Source organism: Lycorma delicatula, chromosome 5, assembly GCF_047948215.1.
Source record: "Lycorma delicatula isolate Av1 chromosome 5, ASM4794821v1, whole genome shotgun sequence".
Lineage (NCBI taxonomy): Eukaryota > Metazoa > Arthropoda > Insecta > Hemiptera > Fulgoridae > Lycorma > Lycorma delicatula.
This window is the reverse complement of record NC_134459.1, coordinates 1,940,423-1,962,407: the sequence shown is the minus strand read 5'-3', so window position 1 is coordinate 1,962,407 and position 21,985 is coordinate 1,940,423. Positions and strand designations below refer to the sequence as shown.

Here is a 21,985-nt window from a genome sequence, read left to right as displayed (position 1 = left end):
CTGGAATGTGATGAAAATTTCTTGTGAAAGTGAGGAAAGAGAATTCAGAAATTCTTAAAATGGTAACCCTATTTACGGAGACCATCTTGAGAAAAGATGTTTGTTCTTCAAATGGGTAAGAGATTCAGAAAGGGGTGAACCTCAATACAGGACAATGAACATTTGAAGTGCTCCTCCACTGTTCAAATGATGATTCTGAGCAGAAAACTGAACAAGTAATCAACACAAATTGTTGCCGCACAGTCAAAAATGTTACTGAGGTCACTGGAATCAATCGAGAAACCATGAACCTCATCCTTATACAAGAATGGGAATGTCAAATGTGCGAAAATCATTCCAAAAATCTTAAAGCTGAATAACAGGAAAATCATTTGCATGTTTGTCAAGATTGGTTGGAAAACAGAGACCATCTTTTAAAACGTGGTTAAGGAAGATGAAACTTGATTTTACTAGTACAATGATCCTATAACAAAGAAGTAGAGCATGGAATGGAAAAAAGCCAGAATGTTAAAATCAAAAATGAAGGCAATGCTGATGTTTTTTTTTTTTTGACTCGCATGAAATTAAGCTGCAAGAATGGGTTCCCAGGGTCAGACAATTAATTCTGCTTTCTGGGAATTAATAAAATGTTTATGTGAAAGAGTTTGCAAAAAGAGACCCGATTAGTGGCAAGATCATTCGTGGATGCTTCACCACAACGCACCTTTCTCACATAGCAGTCATTGATTGTCAAGCACTTTTGGCCAAAATGGCCACATGGTTCTTAAACACCCTTTCATCACTGAATTTAGCCATGTGATTTTTTTTATTTCCAAAAATTAAAGAAAAATTGAAAGGGTACAATTTTCAGATTATTGGAGGCCATTGAAGAGTCAACATCAGAGGTGCCATCAGGGGTTACAGAGGAACAATCTCGCGAGTGCTTTGAAGGCTAGAAAAAGTGAATGGAGAAGTACACTATAGCTAAAGGAGAGTAAGGCAATACTTTGAAAGGTGCAATGTGTAATTATATTACATTTTCAAAAAATGATTTTGCAGCACTAGTCTGTGAACCTTATTGTCATATGTTTTTCATCTTTTTTTTTGCAAGTATAGTATTATTAGCTCTGAGAAAGTGACCATTTGGAGAATTATTCCACTTTTAGCTACACAACTTTATTTAAATACAGATTCAGAAAAAACAACTGCACTAAAAAATTTAGCTGGTTTGGATTTTTTTGACTTTTGGCTTATAATGTTAAGATAAGAAATCAAATCATGATAAGCAGTCTCTGAAAAAAATTAACTACATTTTTAATTTTCTTATCTATATTTAATTCTAATGAACATTTATTTTATACAAAAAGAATTAAACTTAAGTCTCTTTAGTTTTAGGTACAGACGGAATAGGCATTTTTAACAATAGTTCACTCTCCTCATTAAATAATGGTTCAGCAGATTTTGTCCAATGCAGTGGAACATGTGGTAACCTGTATACTATATCAGTACTCCAATGGTGCAATCTACATCGTACTTTTACTTTTTCCTTTTTATTTATCTGAAAAATAGAATAAGAAAATATCAGTTTTACAAAGATTCTTGTATGAAAATTCATAAGCTATGTTAAGAATTAGAACAAGAATTTAAAATCTTGTTAAAGTGATGGCAGTTAAAAGCGTTAGTTTTCTTACTGACCACTAGGACTTACTGCCTCTACTGCAGTTGGTGTTCACAACATGTCAAATCAATTTATTCATACATAGCAATTCTTTAACATGTTCAATTATAATCGTGTTGTGCTTTATATTCAAATCAAATTCAATCTCGTCTATAAGTGTACATTAGTCTACATCAGACGATATAATGTATTCATTCAAGTTAATAAATACGGTTACAGTTTGCTTAAATACAACAATTATTTACTGCATCAAATACCATTAACAACTGCAATCCTTGAATGATTCAAGGAAGATTGTTGGATGGCTGTGTTAATGTACAGAACTGTCAGTAATGGGCATCAGAAAACCCATGTGAATTACACCAAAAACCTCTCCACAGTTCAAAATTAACAGTATGATGTGGTGTCTCCATAGTCCTTACTTTTCTGAAGAGGCGGGAACCACAGTTACAGTGACAGCGCGCTACATCGACATGTTAAACAATTTCCTGCATCTAGAACTGGAAAGGCATTAGGTGAACATAAGAGATATGTGGTTCCAACAGGATGGTGCCACAGCTCACACGGTGAGAGCATCAATTGAAGTGGTTAGACAAATGTTTCCTGGACGTCATTTCATGATTCAGCGATGTTTCTTGGCTCCCATGCTCTCCTGATCTATCGATTTGTGACATTCTGTTGGCCAAATGATTGCAATTTTGCTTCTTGTGAGCATGACATTGATCCTGAAAGTCTAACTGAAAAACGCTAAACCATTCAACTATCACTAGCATCTACTGTCATGATTGATTATTCTGAAAAATATTTATCGTTATTCAAGTTAGCTGTATATTTAGTTTTTGTTTTAAGATTTATTCACAATGTTAAGGTGAAATATTCTCACTGAATTTATTGGTCCCTTGTCTACAGAGGAATTAAATCCTACTCATAATTTTTAATCATCAGTCTCAATACACACATTTTGGTACAGAAATTAATGAGCTTAAAAAACAACCTATTTCTTAACAAAGTAAGCTTTTTCACTTGATCCTTTCTTGAATGATGCAAGTTTACTTCGGGTTGGAGGCAGATTACTACATTCCATTTCATCCTAGGATAACAAACATCCTCTTATCTTGCCTGCATCCTGATGCAAATATTAGAATATTAATCATTGCTAGCGAACACCTACATCTTTTGCTCTCTGGCATCCAGTTAACACATCATTCTCTTTGTCAAAAATATTGGATTTTCAATGGCAAGACAGGTATTCATTCCAACATTCGTAAATGTTTAGGTGTTATCGGTTTAATGCTAAAGAAACAGGTTCAACAGCTTGGTCAGTTACCTTCTTCTCGAGTCACTGGATCTAAACCATTTTCTTGTTGCGCCGTGGATTATGGTGCTGAGATTATGATTCATGATGGCAGGCAGAAATTTATAACTAACCAAACCCTACATCGCACGTTTTATCTCCATAGCTACTAGTTATTTACTTGGAGTTGGTCTCTGACTTGACATCAGAATCATTTACTGCTGCTTTCAATCATTTATTTCTTGTAATGGCCTTCCTTCTCAAATGTTCTCTGATAACATCTACAATTTTTGTTGTGCCAGAAACACTTCAAGAGTTCAAACTCTTCAACTCCAAACAATTCAATTCAAATGTTCAATCGCTTTCATCTTCTGAAGGTATAAAACTTATACCTTCAGTAGCTATCTACTTTTCTAGATAGCTGCTTTGAATTTAAACACATTTTTCATTGCAATTCAATAGCTTCTTCATTCCCTTTTCAAGAAATTCCACTGCCAGTGACTTAAACACACAATAATACCGTTTTTTAATTCATAGTCATTGTCAAATCTTTGAGATCCAAATCATTGTTTAAGGTGGAAAAAAATAGTCTCTGGGAGCTAAGTCAGCGCTATACGGTGGACAACTGAAGATTTTCGAATTTGTCATACAAAACAAAATTTTGGTATTATTATGCAAAAAGAAACAAAATCCTCTATTCAAAATTTTTTTTATTTTTAGCACTTCTAATTTTTAACGTTTCACAATTTATGTTTGTATTCACAGTAGTTTCATGATCACTAAATACAAACTACCAAGACACCTTTTTTGTCTGATCATTCTTGTTTCAACTTCTTCAATCTAGGATGAATCTAGGATCTATGATAAATGTCGTCACCATTGCATTAATTGTTGCTTTGTCTTGATGTTCAATTACGAAATCCAAGTTTCACATCTGTAACAATGTGAAAAAACAATTTTCACGCAATATTTTTCCCTGCGTGTCGGTTAACATCTTCGGCACCCATCTGGCTCACAATTTTTTAGTCAAAACTTCATAAGTCAAAGAATACAAAACATCAGAGACAATTGTGACACTGTGAAGTGCCGGTTTTCTCAAATCTTTTGTCAAATTCTTCAAATAATTATCACTGATGGCTACCACTATATTCATCATGAACGTTCATCGTCCTTCTCGAAATGAACAGCACCAAGTCTTTCTTTAGCGTCATTCATAATATTCACTTCATAAGTCACAAATTTCCCTTTAAATTTCAGTCAAGAGAATATTTTTGCCATCAGAAATTGGATTACTCCTTGTACTTCACAATTGGCGGGATCATAAATTGTAGCACTCATTATAAATGGATGAACATAAACAACTAGAATGAAAATTATTAAATTACTGTTACTAATAGTTGACTATTGAGTGACAAACAGACCTTCAAAAGGGCCATTAACTCTTTACATCACAAATACAGGCGGCAAAATCAAAATAGACGTTACTTTAAAAACACTCCTTGTATATGAAACCAACTAGTCAATTTCAAAAAACACTCGATTAAAAAAAAAAAACCGTTAAGAAAAGACAGGCAAAGAAAATATTTATAGTGAAAAAAAGAACCACTGACAGAAAATAAAATAAAATTTAAAATAATTAATAATAATTTTAAACCTACATAAATATGTTATGTGTAAATAAATAGTAAGACCTTTAACATTTTAAACAAAAGAAAAATTGCAAAAGTATTTTGATAAAATAAAATTAATGTATAAATATAACAGTTTCAAAATTGTATCAAAATACTTGCCCACCATGGTCAAAATTATACAAAGAACAAAACCATTAATAGAAAGGTTTAAGCAGCACATACTAGAAACAAATATTCAAATCATATATGGTAACTTATTGCTTAAAAAATAACATACATTTAAAAGAAAACTGTAAATAAAGGAAAATGAATTATATGAAAACAAATATCTGTAAGAATAAAATTAATAATCAATTTATTTATTTATTTAATTTCAATTAATTTTGTCAATTTATTTACTTAATTTCATCTGTTTGGGCGCATAGGTTGGAAAGAAATCGAGCACTTATTCAAAATTTAAGGAGTGCCCAGCGCAAAGCCTTAATTGCGTGCTGATGTTTTTAAAACAACCTCCTATGAGGCTACCATTGTATTGGGAAAGGCTCTCCCAATCAATTTAGTGGTAAAAGTTCGGGCGACCATGTGGAAATTGAGAAGAGGCAGGGAGGCCAAGGTATTTGGGATGCGGTTTCAAGCCGGGCCTGTACTGAAGCGAAACGGTGATCTCAATGCACTGGTTCTAAATTTCAAACAGTTGCCCATTTCCTGCCTGCAGAGGAGACTATACAGCCTCACGATGGAAGCATGGCAGCAAGAATGGCACGCCATGACTAAGGGAAGATCCTTGTACAGAATTTGGGGGGGATGGTATGATTCTCCTTTGTTTTTAAGGGCAATGGGAGCCCGAGTGCCCTCCAACCATGTAAATTTAAAACAATATTTGTTTCGGTTCCGCCTGGCAGCTGATGAGCTGAGTGTCTGCAGGGAGGTCCAGTCAAATAAACATATGACAGTCCAGCTCTTGGGGGGGGGTCAGAACTCAGGCCACCTTGGAACTTAGAGGTCATGTGAAAAATTGGCCACTCGCAAGCAGCGAGTCAATGTGGCGAGCCGCATTGCCAGACCAAGTGGGAGTTCCTTGATGCGGTCGCTTTGTTCAACCAACATCAGTAGTTTGCCTAAGGGAAAAGACTCCTACAGCGCTGTGTAGGAAGCTAATTGAGAGGATACGGTTGGTTACCAACCAGATTACGCCTCCAAGTGCTTTAATGGTGGTCAGGTACTTGCTGGCATTCAGCGGCCTAGGCATGGCAGCGAATTGCTATCTTTGACAAGATAAATTTAATTACTGATAGTCATATATGTTTTAGTAGTTGATGGGGTGCACCAACCTATTTTAGTGATATATGACAAGTGGGCAGTGGGAAACGTGAGTGGTGTATGGCTTATTCAGCTCATGCTTTTAGGTTAGCTCTAGGAGCTAGTTAGGACACTGGTTACTAAACTGATTTGAGGTTCAGTAGCCGTTTGTGGCACAGACATTCTACCTTATGCTTTATGGCGACCAAATGGGGTGGTGGTGGGAGAAATGCTGAGCAATAATCAATTTATAAACAAGCAGTAATAGAAAATTATGCATAATGCAGCAGATAATAAAATGTATTAAGAGCACAATGAATAATCATCAAATCACTACTGGAGAAGTTGCTGACAAGGTGGAAATCTCTTATGGCTCAGATGAAACAATTTTGGGTATGAAACAAGTAACAGCAATTTTTTTTAATTTTCAACAAAAGAAACATTGCAGAACAATTGTTAGCTGATACTGCTGTTAACTGAGAATTACAAATGTGTTATAACAGGTGAACAAACATGGGTATATGGTTATGATATTGAAATGTATGTCCAATCATCCCGATGGAGGTTTCCTAAAGAACCAAGGCTGAAGAAAGCATGCAAAGCTAAACAAAACATTAAGATTCTCTTTATTATTATTACTGATCACAATGGCGTCCATTACAAATTCTAACAACAAGCTCAACAAACAGTACTACTTAACAGTTTTATGCAGTCTGCATGAGAAAATTCAAAGAAAAAGACCATAAATGTGACCAAATAATTCTTGGATTTTATACCACAATAATGATCCAGCTTACACTTCATTATTAATATCTAATTGTTTAGCTAAAAATAACCTTCTACTGAGGATACTGAATGTAGAGCTGCTACAGCCTCCCCGTATTCTTCAGACATGGCACACTGCAACTTTTTCTTGCTGATTAAGAGAACATTAAATGGACAATGATTTGTGAAAATAATGAAATAAAGAAAAAACCGGCAGTGAACTTAAGACTATACTAAAGAACGCTTACAAAAATGTTTTGAGGATTGGAAGAGAAGCTGGCATAATACTGTTACATTTCTGGAGAACTAATTTGAAGGGAATTATATCAACATAAAAGAATAAGTAAATTATTTTTGAAAAAAATTAAATTCTTGTTATTTTTTTATCACACCTCTTATAATCTTCTTTTTTTTGCAATTTTATTAACCATACAACCTTATTACTAATAAACAAGATAGCAAGCAATCTTATAAATTAGTCATTACTAACTAAATGCTGCAATGTGTGAGGTGAGATTTATGGTTCACTTTCTAAATGCAAGAAATATGCGTGGATCCACTATCCACTATCAAATCAAGGAAGTTTATGGAGATGTGAGATGAATCATCAGTACTGTGATAGTATCAAAATTTTAATGCATGCAAAGAGAATGAATGTCCATGATGATGGGTAACTAGTTTGTTTATTATGTAATTAATTTGCTACATTGTAATAACAAATTTATCAACAAACAAGATCAGTGAAAATTTTTCATTTGTTTCTTGCACCATTATACATGAAATTGTCCCTGTTCATATAAAGTACAGAAAAATTTTTATGAGATTGATTCCTTTCAGGCTTATATATATATATATATATATCATATATATAAAAAAAACAGTTTATAAAATTTAAATAAAAACTTTCTTCATTCAGCCTACAAACCTGATGACCTGGCATCTAGTGATTATCATCTGTTTATCAAAATGATGAAGACTTGAAGAAAATAGAGACTACACAATGAACTGGCACCACAGGAGTATGAGGTGGGAATAAAATTGCTCAATTGTTTTTTACTATCGGAAAGCCATATATATTTTATTTATTACTTATATATTATTTGTTACAGCAGTGTTTGTAGTTTATCTTTCAAGTTCTTGAGTAGTAGAGATTTGAAAGATAAACTACAAACATTCCTTTAATCACTTCTGTTATGAAACTTCAATTATATTGATAAAAATTTCAGTAATGAAGTAATACATTTTCAAGAAATATTCAAAGTTAGTTTTATTTATTCTATTCAGGTTTTTCTATTTTATCAGTCACATTTACTTTTTTATTCGCTGTATAAGTTGTATTTATTTTTTTAAACAATATTTCTTGTCAGTTTTGTTTCAATTTAATCTCATTATTATATAAAGAGATAATGATTTTTTCTTTGTTGTTGATAACTGTGAAAACTACTGAAACAATCATTATGTAATTTTTACTGCAGCTTTCTTAGACCCGCGGAATGTTTATCACAGTTCAAACCCCACCAATCTCACTACTATATAAGTCATAAATAAAAAAAGTATAAATAACCTAAAAAAAGATATACATTCCCACGATTTGCAAATTATATATCCAGTAGATGATTATTATTACAATATAGTACTGTAACTTTTGTTTATCTAATTATACACCCTTAAATTCTTGGCTCCAAACTTCCGGCATATAAATTGAAGATCAATAATAAAATTTGATAGCATGTGGCAGCTTATGTAAACAATCCATGTACAGTTCTGAGAATAATTTTATTCAGTGCCTTGAACACAGCAGTATAGTTTTCATTTGTCACAGAAGTAAATTGTTACAGTTTTGTGTTCTGTTTTTTTGTTATCTGTTGAGAGTTTAAATACAGTACACATGTGTGCCTTTATTTTAGTTTAATCTAACTTTAAGAACTTTAACTTATTTTAGTATTAGTTATGTCCATTTTTCTTTTAAAATTTTGTTTATAATTATGCCAAGTATAATTATACTTAATGCTTAAAGGACAAAATAGAAGTTATTAATTTAATTTCTGAAACGAACGTTAAAGAACTTAGTGAAAAGTTTATTTGTGGAAAACACAAATTTACGAAATTTAAAAAAATAAAGATAAAATCAAGGAAAAAGGGTGGGAGGGTGAAAGGAATGCTAAATGTAGATGACAAACTAAAAGTAAAAAGAAGAAATAAATTCAATTTTATTTAAATGGTTCACATATGCAAGATCAAAAATCTTCCAATTTCAGAGCCTATCCTGCAACAACAGGCAAACGAATTTTCAGCTAAGTTAGGAGTTACTAATGGATGGCTACAAAAATTTTGTGCAAGGCATTCTATTTCTTACAATCAAATTTCAGGTGAAGCTAAAGATGTAGACAAAGAAATCATTGTTGACTGGAAAAATAAAATTAAAGAAATAACCACAGGTTATGAACCAAAAAATTTCAGTAATTACGATGAAACTGATTTATCTTTTCGAGCTTTACCAAACATAACACTGTGTTTCAAAAATGAAAAATGTATTGGAGGTAAACAATCCAAAAAAAGACTGACTGTTAAACTGGTGATAGGTAAATCTTGGAAGCCTCATTTCAAAAATGCCATTCAGTTACCACTGGAATGGTACGCAAATAAAAAATCTTACATGACATTAACATAATAGAAAAATGGCTATATAATTTAAATGAAAAAATTGTTAGTGAAAGTAGAAATATTCTATTGTTTTTAGACAATGTGTCGTGTCACCCTCATGAAAATTATTCTAACATAAAACTTGTGTTCTTTCCTCCCAATACAATTAGTGTAACTCAACCGATGGATCAGGGAGTATTAAAAACATAAAAATTCATTATCGGAAACTCATTCTGCAATCGCTAGTCGCCAATATGGATTCATGTTCATCTGTTCAAGAACCAACACATAAAATTACTGTTCTGGATGCACTAAAGTGGCTTTCTTCATCATACAAACAAATTATAAACAACTGTGTTTAAAGAAGCTGATTTCTGCACAGAAACTGATAATGATTATGTATCCAATACATGTACTTTGCGCAATACAGCAATATTGCATGAAGTTGAATTTCTGTTGCAAGAAAGTGGTTAAACATCGATCCATGCTGAAGATTAAGTGGGTATTGGTAGTGATTTGATAACCAAAGAAGAAATTCAGATTTTAGATGAAATTATTTTGTCTGAAATTAGCAAGATTAATGAAAGTTAAGAAGAAGAGGACACAGGAAACAAAATTAACAGTTTTGGAAAAGTATTGGGTATAGTCACACAGCTGAAAGAATTCGCGATTCGTATAAACAACGATGATTTGTGATAGAATATGTTAACTGCTAAAAATATTATTGAAAATGAAAGTTCCAAGAATAAATTATTGAAACAGAAAACTGTACTTGATTATTTTAGAAAATGGTTTTATTTTAGAATTAGTGTTAGATCATGTTGTGTTTTAGTCTAAGTATATTTTTTCTAATTAAACGTAACTTTTAAATGAAAAATTACTAACTTGTAAAAATAAAAACACCCCCCCTTTTAGTGTAACTGAATAATTTTTGAAAATTAGTTGTTAATGTTCTCTATATGCAGTATAATTTCCAGATTATTTCAAAGTTTATCCTTGTCTAACTTCAGTTTACATTTGTATAATTCATAGCACAGGACTTCACAATAAATTACCTCTATCTTTAAAAACTGTGCATGAAGGAAACCTCTCAAAATGGAATTCTTACACACTCCCATCAGATTCCATTTTGGAGAGGTTTTACTGTATTATAATGTAAAATTAATTTTTATTATTAACAAAGACTTCCTTTATATGCTCTTAGATTTACTGTTATACTTTTATTACACTTTAGATTATCATATAATCAATATGATAGTTATCCAAGTATGAAGCTGACAGAATGATATAAATTATAAATAATAATGACTACTTTGTAAGGAATGTAGTATGTTCTATTATCTAAACTGACTTATAATAATAACATAATAAATATAAAGGAACTGTTACAATACACATAAAATTTTGTGTAAGATACTTTAAATGTGCGAGAGAGGTGTCACTTATAATTGGATCATTTTGTTATTTATCCGGTGGTTTTGTCTAAAATCTTTCCCCATAAATTTTGACTGAGATACCGCTCAGAGGCAAGGTCTGCTTCTTGCATTCATTTGTGAATGATAGGTTTTGTTTCTGCATCCACTTCTCATTAATTTTTTCTGCTATACTGATCAGAAATTATGAAAACTTTTGTCAGTCAAATAGATTATAAAAGAACAAAAATTATATTTTGAGACTTTTATCCTTGCTGCAGATTTATATATATTAAATTAGTACAGTTACTTACAATTACAGTGACTAAAAACTCTTTGTCTTCTAAATTCAAATCAGGCCCTTCAATTTTATTTTTTGGCATTTCAATACAATCTTCAGATAGATGTACACCAGCTTTACGAAATGAAGCTTTGATATGCCAAGGTTCAAGAACCCATTTATTTTCTTTATTCATAGTAACACAGAGTATTAAATTTGACAAAAAATTCATTGTCTGAAAAAAATTAACATAAAATAAAAATTGCCCTGATATATTAAAATGTAATAAGTACTATCCTATAACATTTAAAAGTACTAACATAAATAAAATATTAATTGTATCGGCACATATGTTGGTGCAAGGACTGGAAGCCTATGTACTAGTATTTTGCATGCATTAACCTCTGTTACAAGCAAACTAAAAACATTATCATTTTCTATATGTCTTTTGTGATATAGTAATATATAAAACACAGGTTTCATAAAACTTGCTGTAGTATATATAATTGTAAAGTTTTATTCTAAATTATATACTGATGTTAAGATCTAGGCCTACTTCCTGTTGTACAGCAACTAATAATAATAGAATCATTCATGACTAATGTGCTATTTATGAATTGCTGTAAACACAACACGCAGTTATAAAAATTTCATTTACTTATTTTTAATCTACTGTAATTATTGCACTGTGAAGAATCATATGTCACACATCGCTTGTAATTATGTTCTAGAAGTGATTATTGTATAAACATTTACTGCAGTGTATATTTTACTTAATGAAGTGAATAGCTGTTAGTGATTCTTGTGTTGTTTTCATTTAAGACTTTGTCATAAATTCAGTCATGTAAATTTTTAATATTTCAATATTTATTTTCTTTTAAAATCCTCAAGTTAGGAGGAAAAGGTACAGTAGATCCAAGTCAGGCGAGGGAAATTGTATTCAATGTTTACAATCTCTTTTTACAAAACAATGCCAGAACTGGAATAGTGAGGAAAACTGAAGTGCTGAATACGGCTTTTCAAATGATAAAAGTATGAAAATGAACAGTCCAAAGAATTATAGCAGAAGGGAAAACAAATGAAATTAAGAAGCCATCTTTGTTCGTTTCGCCGAGAAAACGTGTAAATTGCTCCAGTACTGTGTGCAATTTAGATTCATTTAACACAGATGCTTCGAGGGGTTTAATAAATTTTATGTAATTGAAAAATGCGTTCCTACTGTGAGAATTATGCTAAAAGCCCAAAAAAGTGAAAGATTTTTAAGGAGAATTACATAAAATGGGATTTAGATGGAAAAACAGAAGACAACCGGAAAATACTGATAGAATGGCATGGACATTAAAAATGCAAAAAATGAAATCTCTATGACAAATTACCTTTTTTCATGAAGAAGGAAGACCGATCTGTATACACAAATGAAACCTACATTCACAGCAGTCATGCAACACCAAAATCATGGATAGACACAACAACCCAGCAGGAGGGGACTGAAAACATCAGTATCTACAGGCTCACTATTATTAATTGTTCGCTGGCTGTAATAAAGAATTCATTAGCAATGCTTTACTTAAGTACAAGTCAAATAAGAAAGGAGATTATTACAAATTGATGGTTCAAAAAAGTACACGAAATAGTTATGGGACAAGTGTATTCCCAAATTGCCACCTTGGTCGGTCATTGTACTAGATAATGCATTGTATCACAACCTTCTGCTACAAAAGCAGTCAAATTCTAACTCTTTAAAATGGTTAGCCAAACAATGTATTAGCTGTTCTCCTGCTATGATGAATAAAGGACGTATGATAAAGGACAGCGCAGTGGTTACGCTGGAAAATAATACAATGGAGCCTCTTTACCCATCGAGAGAAGTACAACAGGAATGTATTCTGTCTGATTTTATTTAACATTTATGACAAATATATAATAAGAAAGAGTCTGAAAAACTGGCATAGCAGTGTATGAGCAGGAGGCTGGGGTTGGCTGATGATAAGACCTGGTTCACAGGCTCTGAAGTTGAAATGGAGATCCTCAACACAGTTCAGCAAAAAGTGAGGCACTAGGGCTGAAATTAAACACCAGAAAAATAGAAATTATGAACATAGACAGAGCCAACAATCTTCCAGTAAGTGATGCGCAGTGTAATTTCAATAAAGAGCATTTCATATATTTAGGATCCAAAATAAATAAAGATGGGTGTTTGTCAGTCAAAATACAAATAAGAATTAACTTGGCAAAGGAGGCATTTAAAAAGTTTACAGCTAGTTGGAAAGATAAGGCAATCACAAGGAATACAAAGCTGAGATTGCTTCAAGTACTAATCTTCCCAGTAGTTGTGTACGTGATTGAGACTAAACCACCAAGGTGGAAGACTGGAGAAGAATTGATGCATTTGAAATGTGTGAGCCTACAGAAGAATGCTCTGCATCACATCGATGGAAAAAAGGACGAACAACTCTATTTAAACAAGCTGGGTATACAGAGGAGGTTGTCTTGCAATGTGCTTCAAGCGCATTCTTCACTTTTTCAACCATACAGTCTACAGGTATGGAGAAGCTTCCAAATAGAATCTAGATTCATGGTTTGACCAGTTAGGATACATTCATAATGAATCAGGCCCTTGAATTGGGGAATTGTATGTACCGATGTTTAGCTCTTCTGCTATGGCCCAAAGGGTGAGATGAGGTTGTTCAAGCAGGAGCGTGCACACTTTTACATTGTTTTAGCTGTTGACGGCCTCCCGCTTCATTCGTTGTCATCCACAACTCTCTATTGTCTTTCAACTGCCTCCACCACGTGTATGTTGTAGTAAAAGATGTGGCTTCATCACCAAATGCTTACTGTATCATAGAATAAGTTTCAATGAAAAATCTTTGAAGACGAACACAAAATTTTATTGCACTTCTCTGTTCCATGTCGCGAGCTTGCACAAGGTCACATGAACATAACATACGTCTAAATATAACTTAAGACTGGAGTAATGAAATTTTGTACACACACTTGTCAGACATCATACTACATAGTTCCTTGGTTGTCCGAGAGACGGTGCTACTTGTACAGACTACAGAAATTTAGTTTGAGAACTTTTCAGACCTACTGTGTAAATCATATCACCACCTCTCAGACATGAAAGGAAGGATCACTGATGATGGCTGCATCCTTGATGGAATCTTGAGGTTGGCTTCACAATAATCTACAGGTTAAACTACCAGCTAATTAAGGCTGGGATTCTTAAGAACCCTCTTAAAATAAGAATATAAATTGGAGTTTCCTTTATTTAATCTTTTCAAGATCTATTAAAATAAATGATTTTAAGATAAAAAGAAAATGGATATTTTATTTATTTCCAAAAACTTGGGAATATTAATTTTCAAAACAAATGTCACCCTATTTATAATAAATTAACATTAATACAGATGGAAACTGCTATATCTAGGTTTAACTTGATAACAACATTCAAAATAAATATCTTTTTTCATTGTCACAAAAAAGTCTGTATTATTAGTTTTAAATTCATTCCATCTGTTCATAAACTTTGAGAAATCTTTTGAATTGAGTGCAATCATGCATGAATATGGTAAATTGAAAAAAAGTTCTCCAACAGTAGTCAAATGGATTGGTGACAGAGGACTATGAGAAGTGTATTACTTTCCTCGCTACGACAATAAATGTTGCGATAGCAATAATTGGTAAGTGTAAAGATTAGTATAAGAATTTTTTTTTTAAACTGACCTTTTTTAGTTTTGTACCTTAAGAAAACAACATTTTAAAAAAGTTTTATTTAAATAAATTGTAAATAATTTGTGAAAAAAGTTTTTATTACTATGCTCCAAAGTAAAAAAAATGCCTATTTTTCTTAGATGGATGTTTGTGCGTATGTATGTTAGCCTGTATTTGGTCTTATAACTCTGGACTCCATTGAGCGATTTTCTTCTAAATCGGTACTACCCTTTAAGAAGAAAGAATGTATTAAATTTTTGAAAGATTGGGAAAAGGAGGTGGGGGCCAAAATAAAAATTTCAAATTTTTAGTGGAGTACTTTAGCAAAAACTTCTTACAAATGTTGAAGTTTTTTTTTATCAAGACACAAATTACCAAAAAATTTCATTTAATATTCTTTCCCTATTTAACTTAATTACCACTATGGCCGGGAAAGTTACGTAATTTATTTGTGGCTTTAATGTACGGATCATTATGGCAAGTGGTTCAATATTGATGGTTTTGCCAATTAAGGTAATTAAAGTTTAATTCCAATATTTCTATATAAAAAATTCATATTCATATTCTTTACTTTATTTAACATTTCTCTTTTATATTAACACATTAATAGACAAAGGCTTATTCAGGAAAATACAGCTAAGAAATAAAAACTAATTAATTGTAATTTAAGTTAATATTATATACCCTGTGCACATGTATGCCACTATATCTTTCTTCAATGACCTCATTTGATCTTTTCTCTTTTCTACTAGCCATTTCTTTTGCCTCGGGAGTAGCGTACTCTGCTAATCCAGGTAATAATAATTGGTTGTAAGCATAATTACGTTTAACTGTAACTACATCACCTTTTTCACCGAGACCTACAGGAAAAAAACTGTCCATCAGCTAAAACTTAAAATCCAAAGAAACAGAATTTATTGCTTGATTATATGTTAAAGAAAGACTAAGTAACAAAAAACACATTAAAAATCACCTTGAATATAAGATGTTAATATTACATCAATATTACCCTCCGGTAATACGTCAGTATCCTGAACTAACTGATAGACTCTTTCACGTTTCTTAAAAGGTTTCCATTTAGTTTGATCTACGTACTTCCGAAGCAGTCGGGGTGTATGCTTTCGTTTTAATATAAATGTTGTCTGAAAAAAGAGTAATATCTGATTATACACAAGACTATATTTAAACGTACACTAAATTTTAACTCAAATCAACATGAGAAAATGATCCCATTATACGACCAATTCCATTATTAGATTGCATTTTCAAATGCTAAAATATCAAAATAAACTATTACTATGAACAACAATAAAAAAACTAACAGCAATGAAAACTAGTGAATCATTTGACTGTCAAGTGCGATAACTACAAGGTTATTAGCAATTTAGACATAAGCCCATACACCAAAAATGGCATATAGTCATTTCTTACTACCTCAACCAACACGGTTATTTAATAATATTTTTTCCTATCGTAAACCTGTAATTATTTTCAGAGCTTAAAACAAATGATGCAAAACTCATTTTTTTAAAATCTTTTTTTAATATCTTGCACAAAAGAATGCTTCAAAAAAGATTATAACCTGAATATTGATAATTTAAATATTAACTGTTTCTCACAACACAGGACGTTAAATTAAAAAACATTTAGTCACAAACAAATCACACGGCACAGTAGTCTTCATCTTTTATCAAGAAGATTCAGAGTTTGAATTACAATCAGATTTGACATTTTTAGATTATCATATTCTCACACAAACCTTGAGCTTATGTGGTGAATTAATTAATCATCTTACAAAACAAACAAATAAATAACTAAAATTTTTCAACCATTATTGATAATTGCAACTCATTCTTTTCTACTGCTTGTTCACTGATGTTGAAATCCCATAATAACTCTGAGAAACTAATCTTTAAATAACTCCAAAAGAAAAAAAAAATCTGTCTGTATCTAGAGATCTTGGTGGCTACAAGTTTTTTCAAATCGAGGAATTACCAAAGAATTCTTACAACATGGCTATTGTTTCAAGCGGTGGCATTTTCCTGAAATTAACATATCACATTCTCACTTCTAATAATGCAAAAAAATATAAGATTAAATTATAAACTTCACAATTTAGAGTTTTATAAAAAGAAACTATTACATAGTAATGGAGGATTACAAACCTACCCGTTTCATGCATATGTTATCTTTTCATTATTGGAATGTACAACTTACACCATTCCATGCTCAATTATTAAAATAATTAATGCTCAGTTATTTTTAATAAGTACATTCCAGCTAGCACTTTGAATCTACTTTAAATTCTTTTTTAGCCTTGAAAGAGGTAGTGTAGACAGTTCAATTGTTCTGGTTAAGTTTCAAAATATTCTTTGATTAAGCAATCAAAGGCTCTTTCAAGTGCAAAAACTGTGCAAATAACAGAAATGGTAAGCCTGGGCCTTTCTGAATCTGTTTACTCAACATCTCGTGAAATTTAATTGTCAAACATATTATTGCTATCTTACTGGACACTGCAGATGGGTAAATTTGAACTGAAATATATTTTTGAAAGATTTAAAATAGCCATAGCAAAATAAGCAATCAATTGTCATTTTCCTGGAGAACAACTGAAAATAACCCTTGCAGATGAAAAAGTTATTTTGACTGTTACACTTAGCTAACCTTGATTATATTGTCACCTCTGACAAAACAGAATACCGTAAAAATGTAGTATAAGCTACATACCTTCATTCTAAGAATTATGGGTACTTACATATTAATGTCACCGCAGCTACAGCTGCTGTTTAGGTTATGTTGCTCACTTCGCTCACTAACCTCTTATAATTAACATTAAATATGCATAATATATACAACTTATTAATAATATAACCTTAATGTTATAGCACTGAAATTCAACTGACTACTTTGTTTTTAAATAAAGCTGTAACAGCGATGGCGTTAATACGTAAGAGGTTAGCGAGCGTAGGTTATATTTAGTTAGGTTATTTTGATATATGCACGATTTGTCAGTACACGAAGTCAACATAACCTAAACAGCAGCTGTAGCTGCGGTGGCATTAATACGTAAGTACCAAATTATGTATTCTTTGAAAACTTATTACTATCCTAATAACAATAAATTTTTAATCTTATTCCCACTCTTATTTGAGATACTAGAGTAATTGGAAATTTATTTTAACTGCATGCACCCAAAAAGAAGTAGAATCATGACACTGATCTTTCCTTATTACACAAGAATTATGATCATCAATGAGTATGTAAATGTGGTTTTAATGAAAATGTGTTTTGCAAATTAAGCAGAAAATTTCAGCGCTCTATATTTAAAAAAATTACGTTAAATTCCAAATCTTCATTATTAACCAGACCAGTCAAAACCAATCTGCTATTGTTTTACGCTATCTACCTAGACTGCATTGAAAAAAAAAAAAAAAAATTAAATACTAACATGAGGCAACAGATCACAGAATCTGCAACATAGTTTGTTTAATAAAAACCTCATAGGCAGAGTAAAGTGGTGAATTTTAGACCATCTGACATAAAAATCTTCAAGTTGATATCAAACTTCTTTAACACCTATGACAGAAAAACTAAATGCCCTTACATTTATGTCAAGTCAAAAATAAGAACATCAATGACACTGCCAATATATATATATATTGTGTTTACGTAAAACCTGTCTAAAATGAACATAATTAAACTGACTGAGATCAAAGATCGTTTTAGATAAAGTCCTCGAAACCAACATAACCTCTTTTAAACATTTAAGAATGCAGTCTTTCATATAATGTAAATGAATGGAAAAAAATAAAAACAAAAGACTTCAAAGCAGTGCTGGAAGAGACATAGATCTGGACGGTCAAAATAGGAGAAAACATTTTCCCAAGTTTGAGACCAAGTGGAAAAGGTCCTTCCTAAAGGTGTGTGGATTAATGTATGAAACTCTTTACAAAAATATCTTCTTGGTAATATTTTTTATTGATAAATTCTTGTAAAAAAAATATTTTTCTCAGTCTTTTAAACATAATAATATCATTTATTTATTACAACAAAAAAATGCCAGTGACACCAACAGAAAGCTGAGAAAAAATTCTACATGGTACTGAGCACTTTTTCTACAACCAGTAGATTCGGCAGTATTTAATAAACAAAAAGTCACTCACTAAGTAGGAGTGTGACTGCTGCAGCAATATACATACTTATGACTCGCACACTCCATAAAAAAATGCCTGTAATGTTTCACCCATTGAAGATGTTTGAGAAATTCAAAATGGCACGTATAACTAATAGTTAAGATAATCAATTAATCATATTTTGAAAGTATTTAGAATGTTTTATTTCTCAGTTTTCGTGTTTATGTTGAAATTTTCCAATTTGTTGATTTACGTCCTGTACTTATAATCAAATCTCAAAAAAATAAACAGTCACTATTGTAAAGTTACATATCAATAAAAGATATTTATCTACAACCTTTACAAAGTTTTAAATGAAAATTTATTCTTTTCATCTTTTTATAAAAATTTGTTTATAGCGATATTTTCATCTTTTTGTTGATTATTTCATTTTGCTATTAAAACTTGCTGAAAAATTAAAGTTTTAGTAAAGCCAATTCCACCATCTAAAAGTATGTGTTTTACGTCACTAATAACTGCTAAATCATTTTTAAATTTAAAAAATTACAGTAAATAATGATTGGTTTTTTCTATATTTTTTTAGGGAGAACGAAAAATGCTTTTGTGTTATTATTGTCTGGAACAAACATTCCGTGCAAACATGATTGGTTTTTCTAATTGGAGAAGACACAAAAATGCATTTTTCATATACGAGAAAACTGAAAATTTGCTATAAAAAAAATAATAGCCTATAGATACACTCCTATAGAATTCAGTAGATAATTGACTTAAAAAAATTACATTATTGACTTTTTAGTTTTTTGAAATTTGTTTATAAGTACAGGACTTTCAACAAATTGGAAAATTTCACAATTAAAACAAGGAATTCAAACATTCAAAATATGATTAATTAATTGTCTTGACTATAGTTATACATGCCAATTTGAATTTCTTAAATACCTTTAATGAATCAAAAGTTATGGGCATTTGTTTAGAGCATGTGAAACTCGTAAGTATATACTGCTGAAGCAGTCTAGACTTAGTCAGTGACGTTTTGCAAAATAAATACTGCTAAATCTACTGGTCATAGAAAAAAGTGCTCACTAGCAGAATTGTATAGAATTTTCTCAGCTCTCTGATGGTGCCAATGGCATTTTGTTATTTCAATAAATAACTAATACATTAAAGAATAACCAAAAGAAAATAAAAATTATCTCTTTTTACAATTTGTTAATGAAAAAAATTAGCTACAAGATACTTTTGAGTTTCATACATTAATCCAGTTGGTCTCATGCTTGGAAAATCTTTTCTCCTATTTTGACCCTCCAAATCTAATATGCCTGGTCTATATGTGGTAATATTGGGGAGAAAATAAGAAACAAAGCTAGAATTTACAATCACCTAAAACTTTACAAGACAATGGCTGTGAGGACCAAGCATTGAGATCTAAATGAGATATAAGATACTTCTTGCAGTATCTTATATCTCTAACATTTCTAACAGTAGAAATGTCTCTTGCAAAGCACTAAGGGTATAATGTGTTGAGACAGAGTTTGAAGTGGAAGAATTTGAAGGGTTTTGAACACAATCTCTATTTACAACAGAACTGCTGCATATAAAGAAAAATTGGTGATAAATCTGAGAACATCTGATGGCAGGATATACCTTTTTCTTCTTTTTCTGTTTAGCCTCCAGACCTAGCATAAGGTGTTACTCCAGAGGATGAATAAGTATGAATGTAAATTAACTGTAGTCTTGTACAGTCTCAGGTTGACCATTCCTGAGATGTGTTGTTAATTGAACCAACCAACAAAGAACATTGATATCCACAATCTAGTATTTAAATCCGTTTAAAAATAACTGCCTTTACAAGGATTTGAACCTCAGAATCTCGACTTTGAAATCAGCTGATTTTGATGACGAGTTCACCACTAGACCAACCCTGGGGGTGGATGATATGATACCTGAGAAAACCTATCATTACTCACTAATAGAAGAAACAGAGGACATCCAAGTCACACCCAAAAATAGTGTAGACACTATTATATAACAAATGTAGCCTCTTTTAACAATAATTAAGTCATACTCACTGTTGTATCCCAACGTTCGATATATCAATCTATATAGACTGAAATAAGTACTAAAAGATTGGAGTCATTAAGATGAAAGTTTTCAATATTGATTTCAATGTTCACTTTTGTAATTGTTTATGTTTTAATTAATAAATATTGTTCTATAATTTGAAAACGCATGTGTTTATTTAAATAGAGACATAGCACTCAGACAGAAAAATGAGAAAGTATCCTTTTTTTACTGGGATAAGCTCATCAAAAAGTAAAAACAAACAGTCCTATTGTGGCTGAATGTTGTGTAGTTAACCCTAGGTTGTCTATTGAATGAAATTGTAATTTCAATCTCAATTTATCAACTCATTCAGGTCACAACAAAGTTACAGTAAATCAATATTAATTGCGGCGAAAATAGCTAAGAGTGCATTTATTGTATCCTAGGTGTTTAAATGTTACACCAATAAGAGAGCATATCTCAATTGGTGTTGCACTTGTTCGAAAGGCGCAAAATATATTATAAAATACTTCTAACGGGGGAAGTGCTGATACACACAAAAAAAATCCATTAATACTTACTCGATTTGGAATTTTAACTAATGTTAATTCTGCAGCTGATAGCAAATTCCTTGCAACTTTTGCAGAATTTAAGGGGTTTTGAATACTACTAAACTGTTTTAAAAGAGAGAATGCTTTCAACATTTTACGGTTTATTAAATTGCCTGCTTCCACTGTAAAAATCACAGTACCTACTCTCAAAAAGACTATATAAATATTAATAAATAAACCTTTCCTCACAAAAATCCTGCTAAAACACCCATCAGCAGCATTCCTTAAAATACATTGTTAAAAAATTTAATAAAGCTAACCTACAACAAATATAATTATTAAGTACTGCCAACATCATCAAATAAAGTTTGATGTTCATGGTACATTAAAGTGTAACTTTTAAAGGAAAACCAGCTAGTTTTTTCCAAAAACGAACTGGGAAAAAATATATTTTATCAATATACATTTTTGAATTCTTAAATGAAATATTTCTTATTGTCGAAACATCATTGATTGATTCATTAGAACATTGTGCAGCGCAATCTCTTTTCCACGCCGAG

At 31.4% G+C, this 21,985-nt stretch overlaps 1 protein-coding gene across 1 annotated transcript; it reads right to left on the bottom strand.

Annotated features, from left to right (window-relative positions):
* Positions 1-1,290: 1,290 nt before the first annotated feature.
* mRpL9 (mitochondrial ribosomal protein L9) lies at positions 1,291-21,770 on the bottom strand. Its single transcript, XM_075365504.1, has 5 exons — positions 21,456-21,770; positions 15,672-15,840; positions 15,383-15,558; positions 11,016-11,216; positions 1,291-1,537 (listed from the first exon to the last, which is right to left on the bottom strand). The coding sequence occupies exons 1-5, from the start codon at positions 21,576-21,578 to the stop codon at positions 1,355-1,357; spliced, it is 852 nt and encodes a 283-aa protein (XP_075221619.1). The 5' UTR covers positions 21,579-21,770; the 3' UTR covers positions 1,291-1,354.
* Between the last annotated feature and the right edge of the window lie 215 nt (positions 21,771-21,985).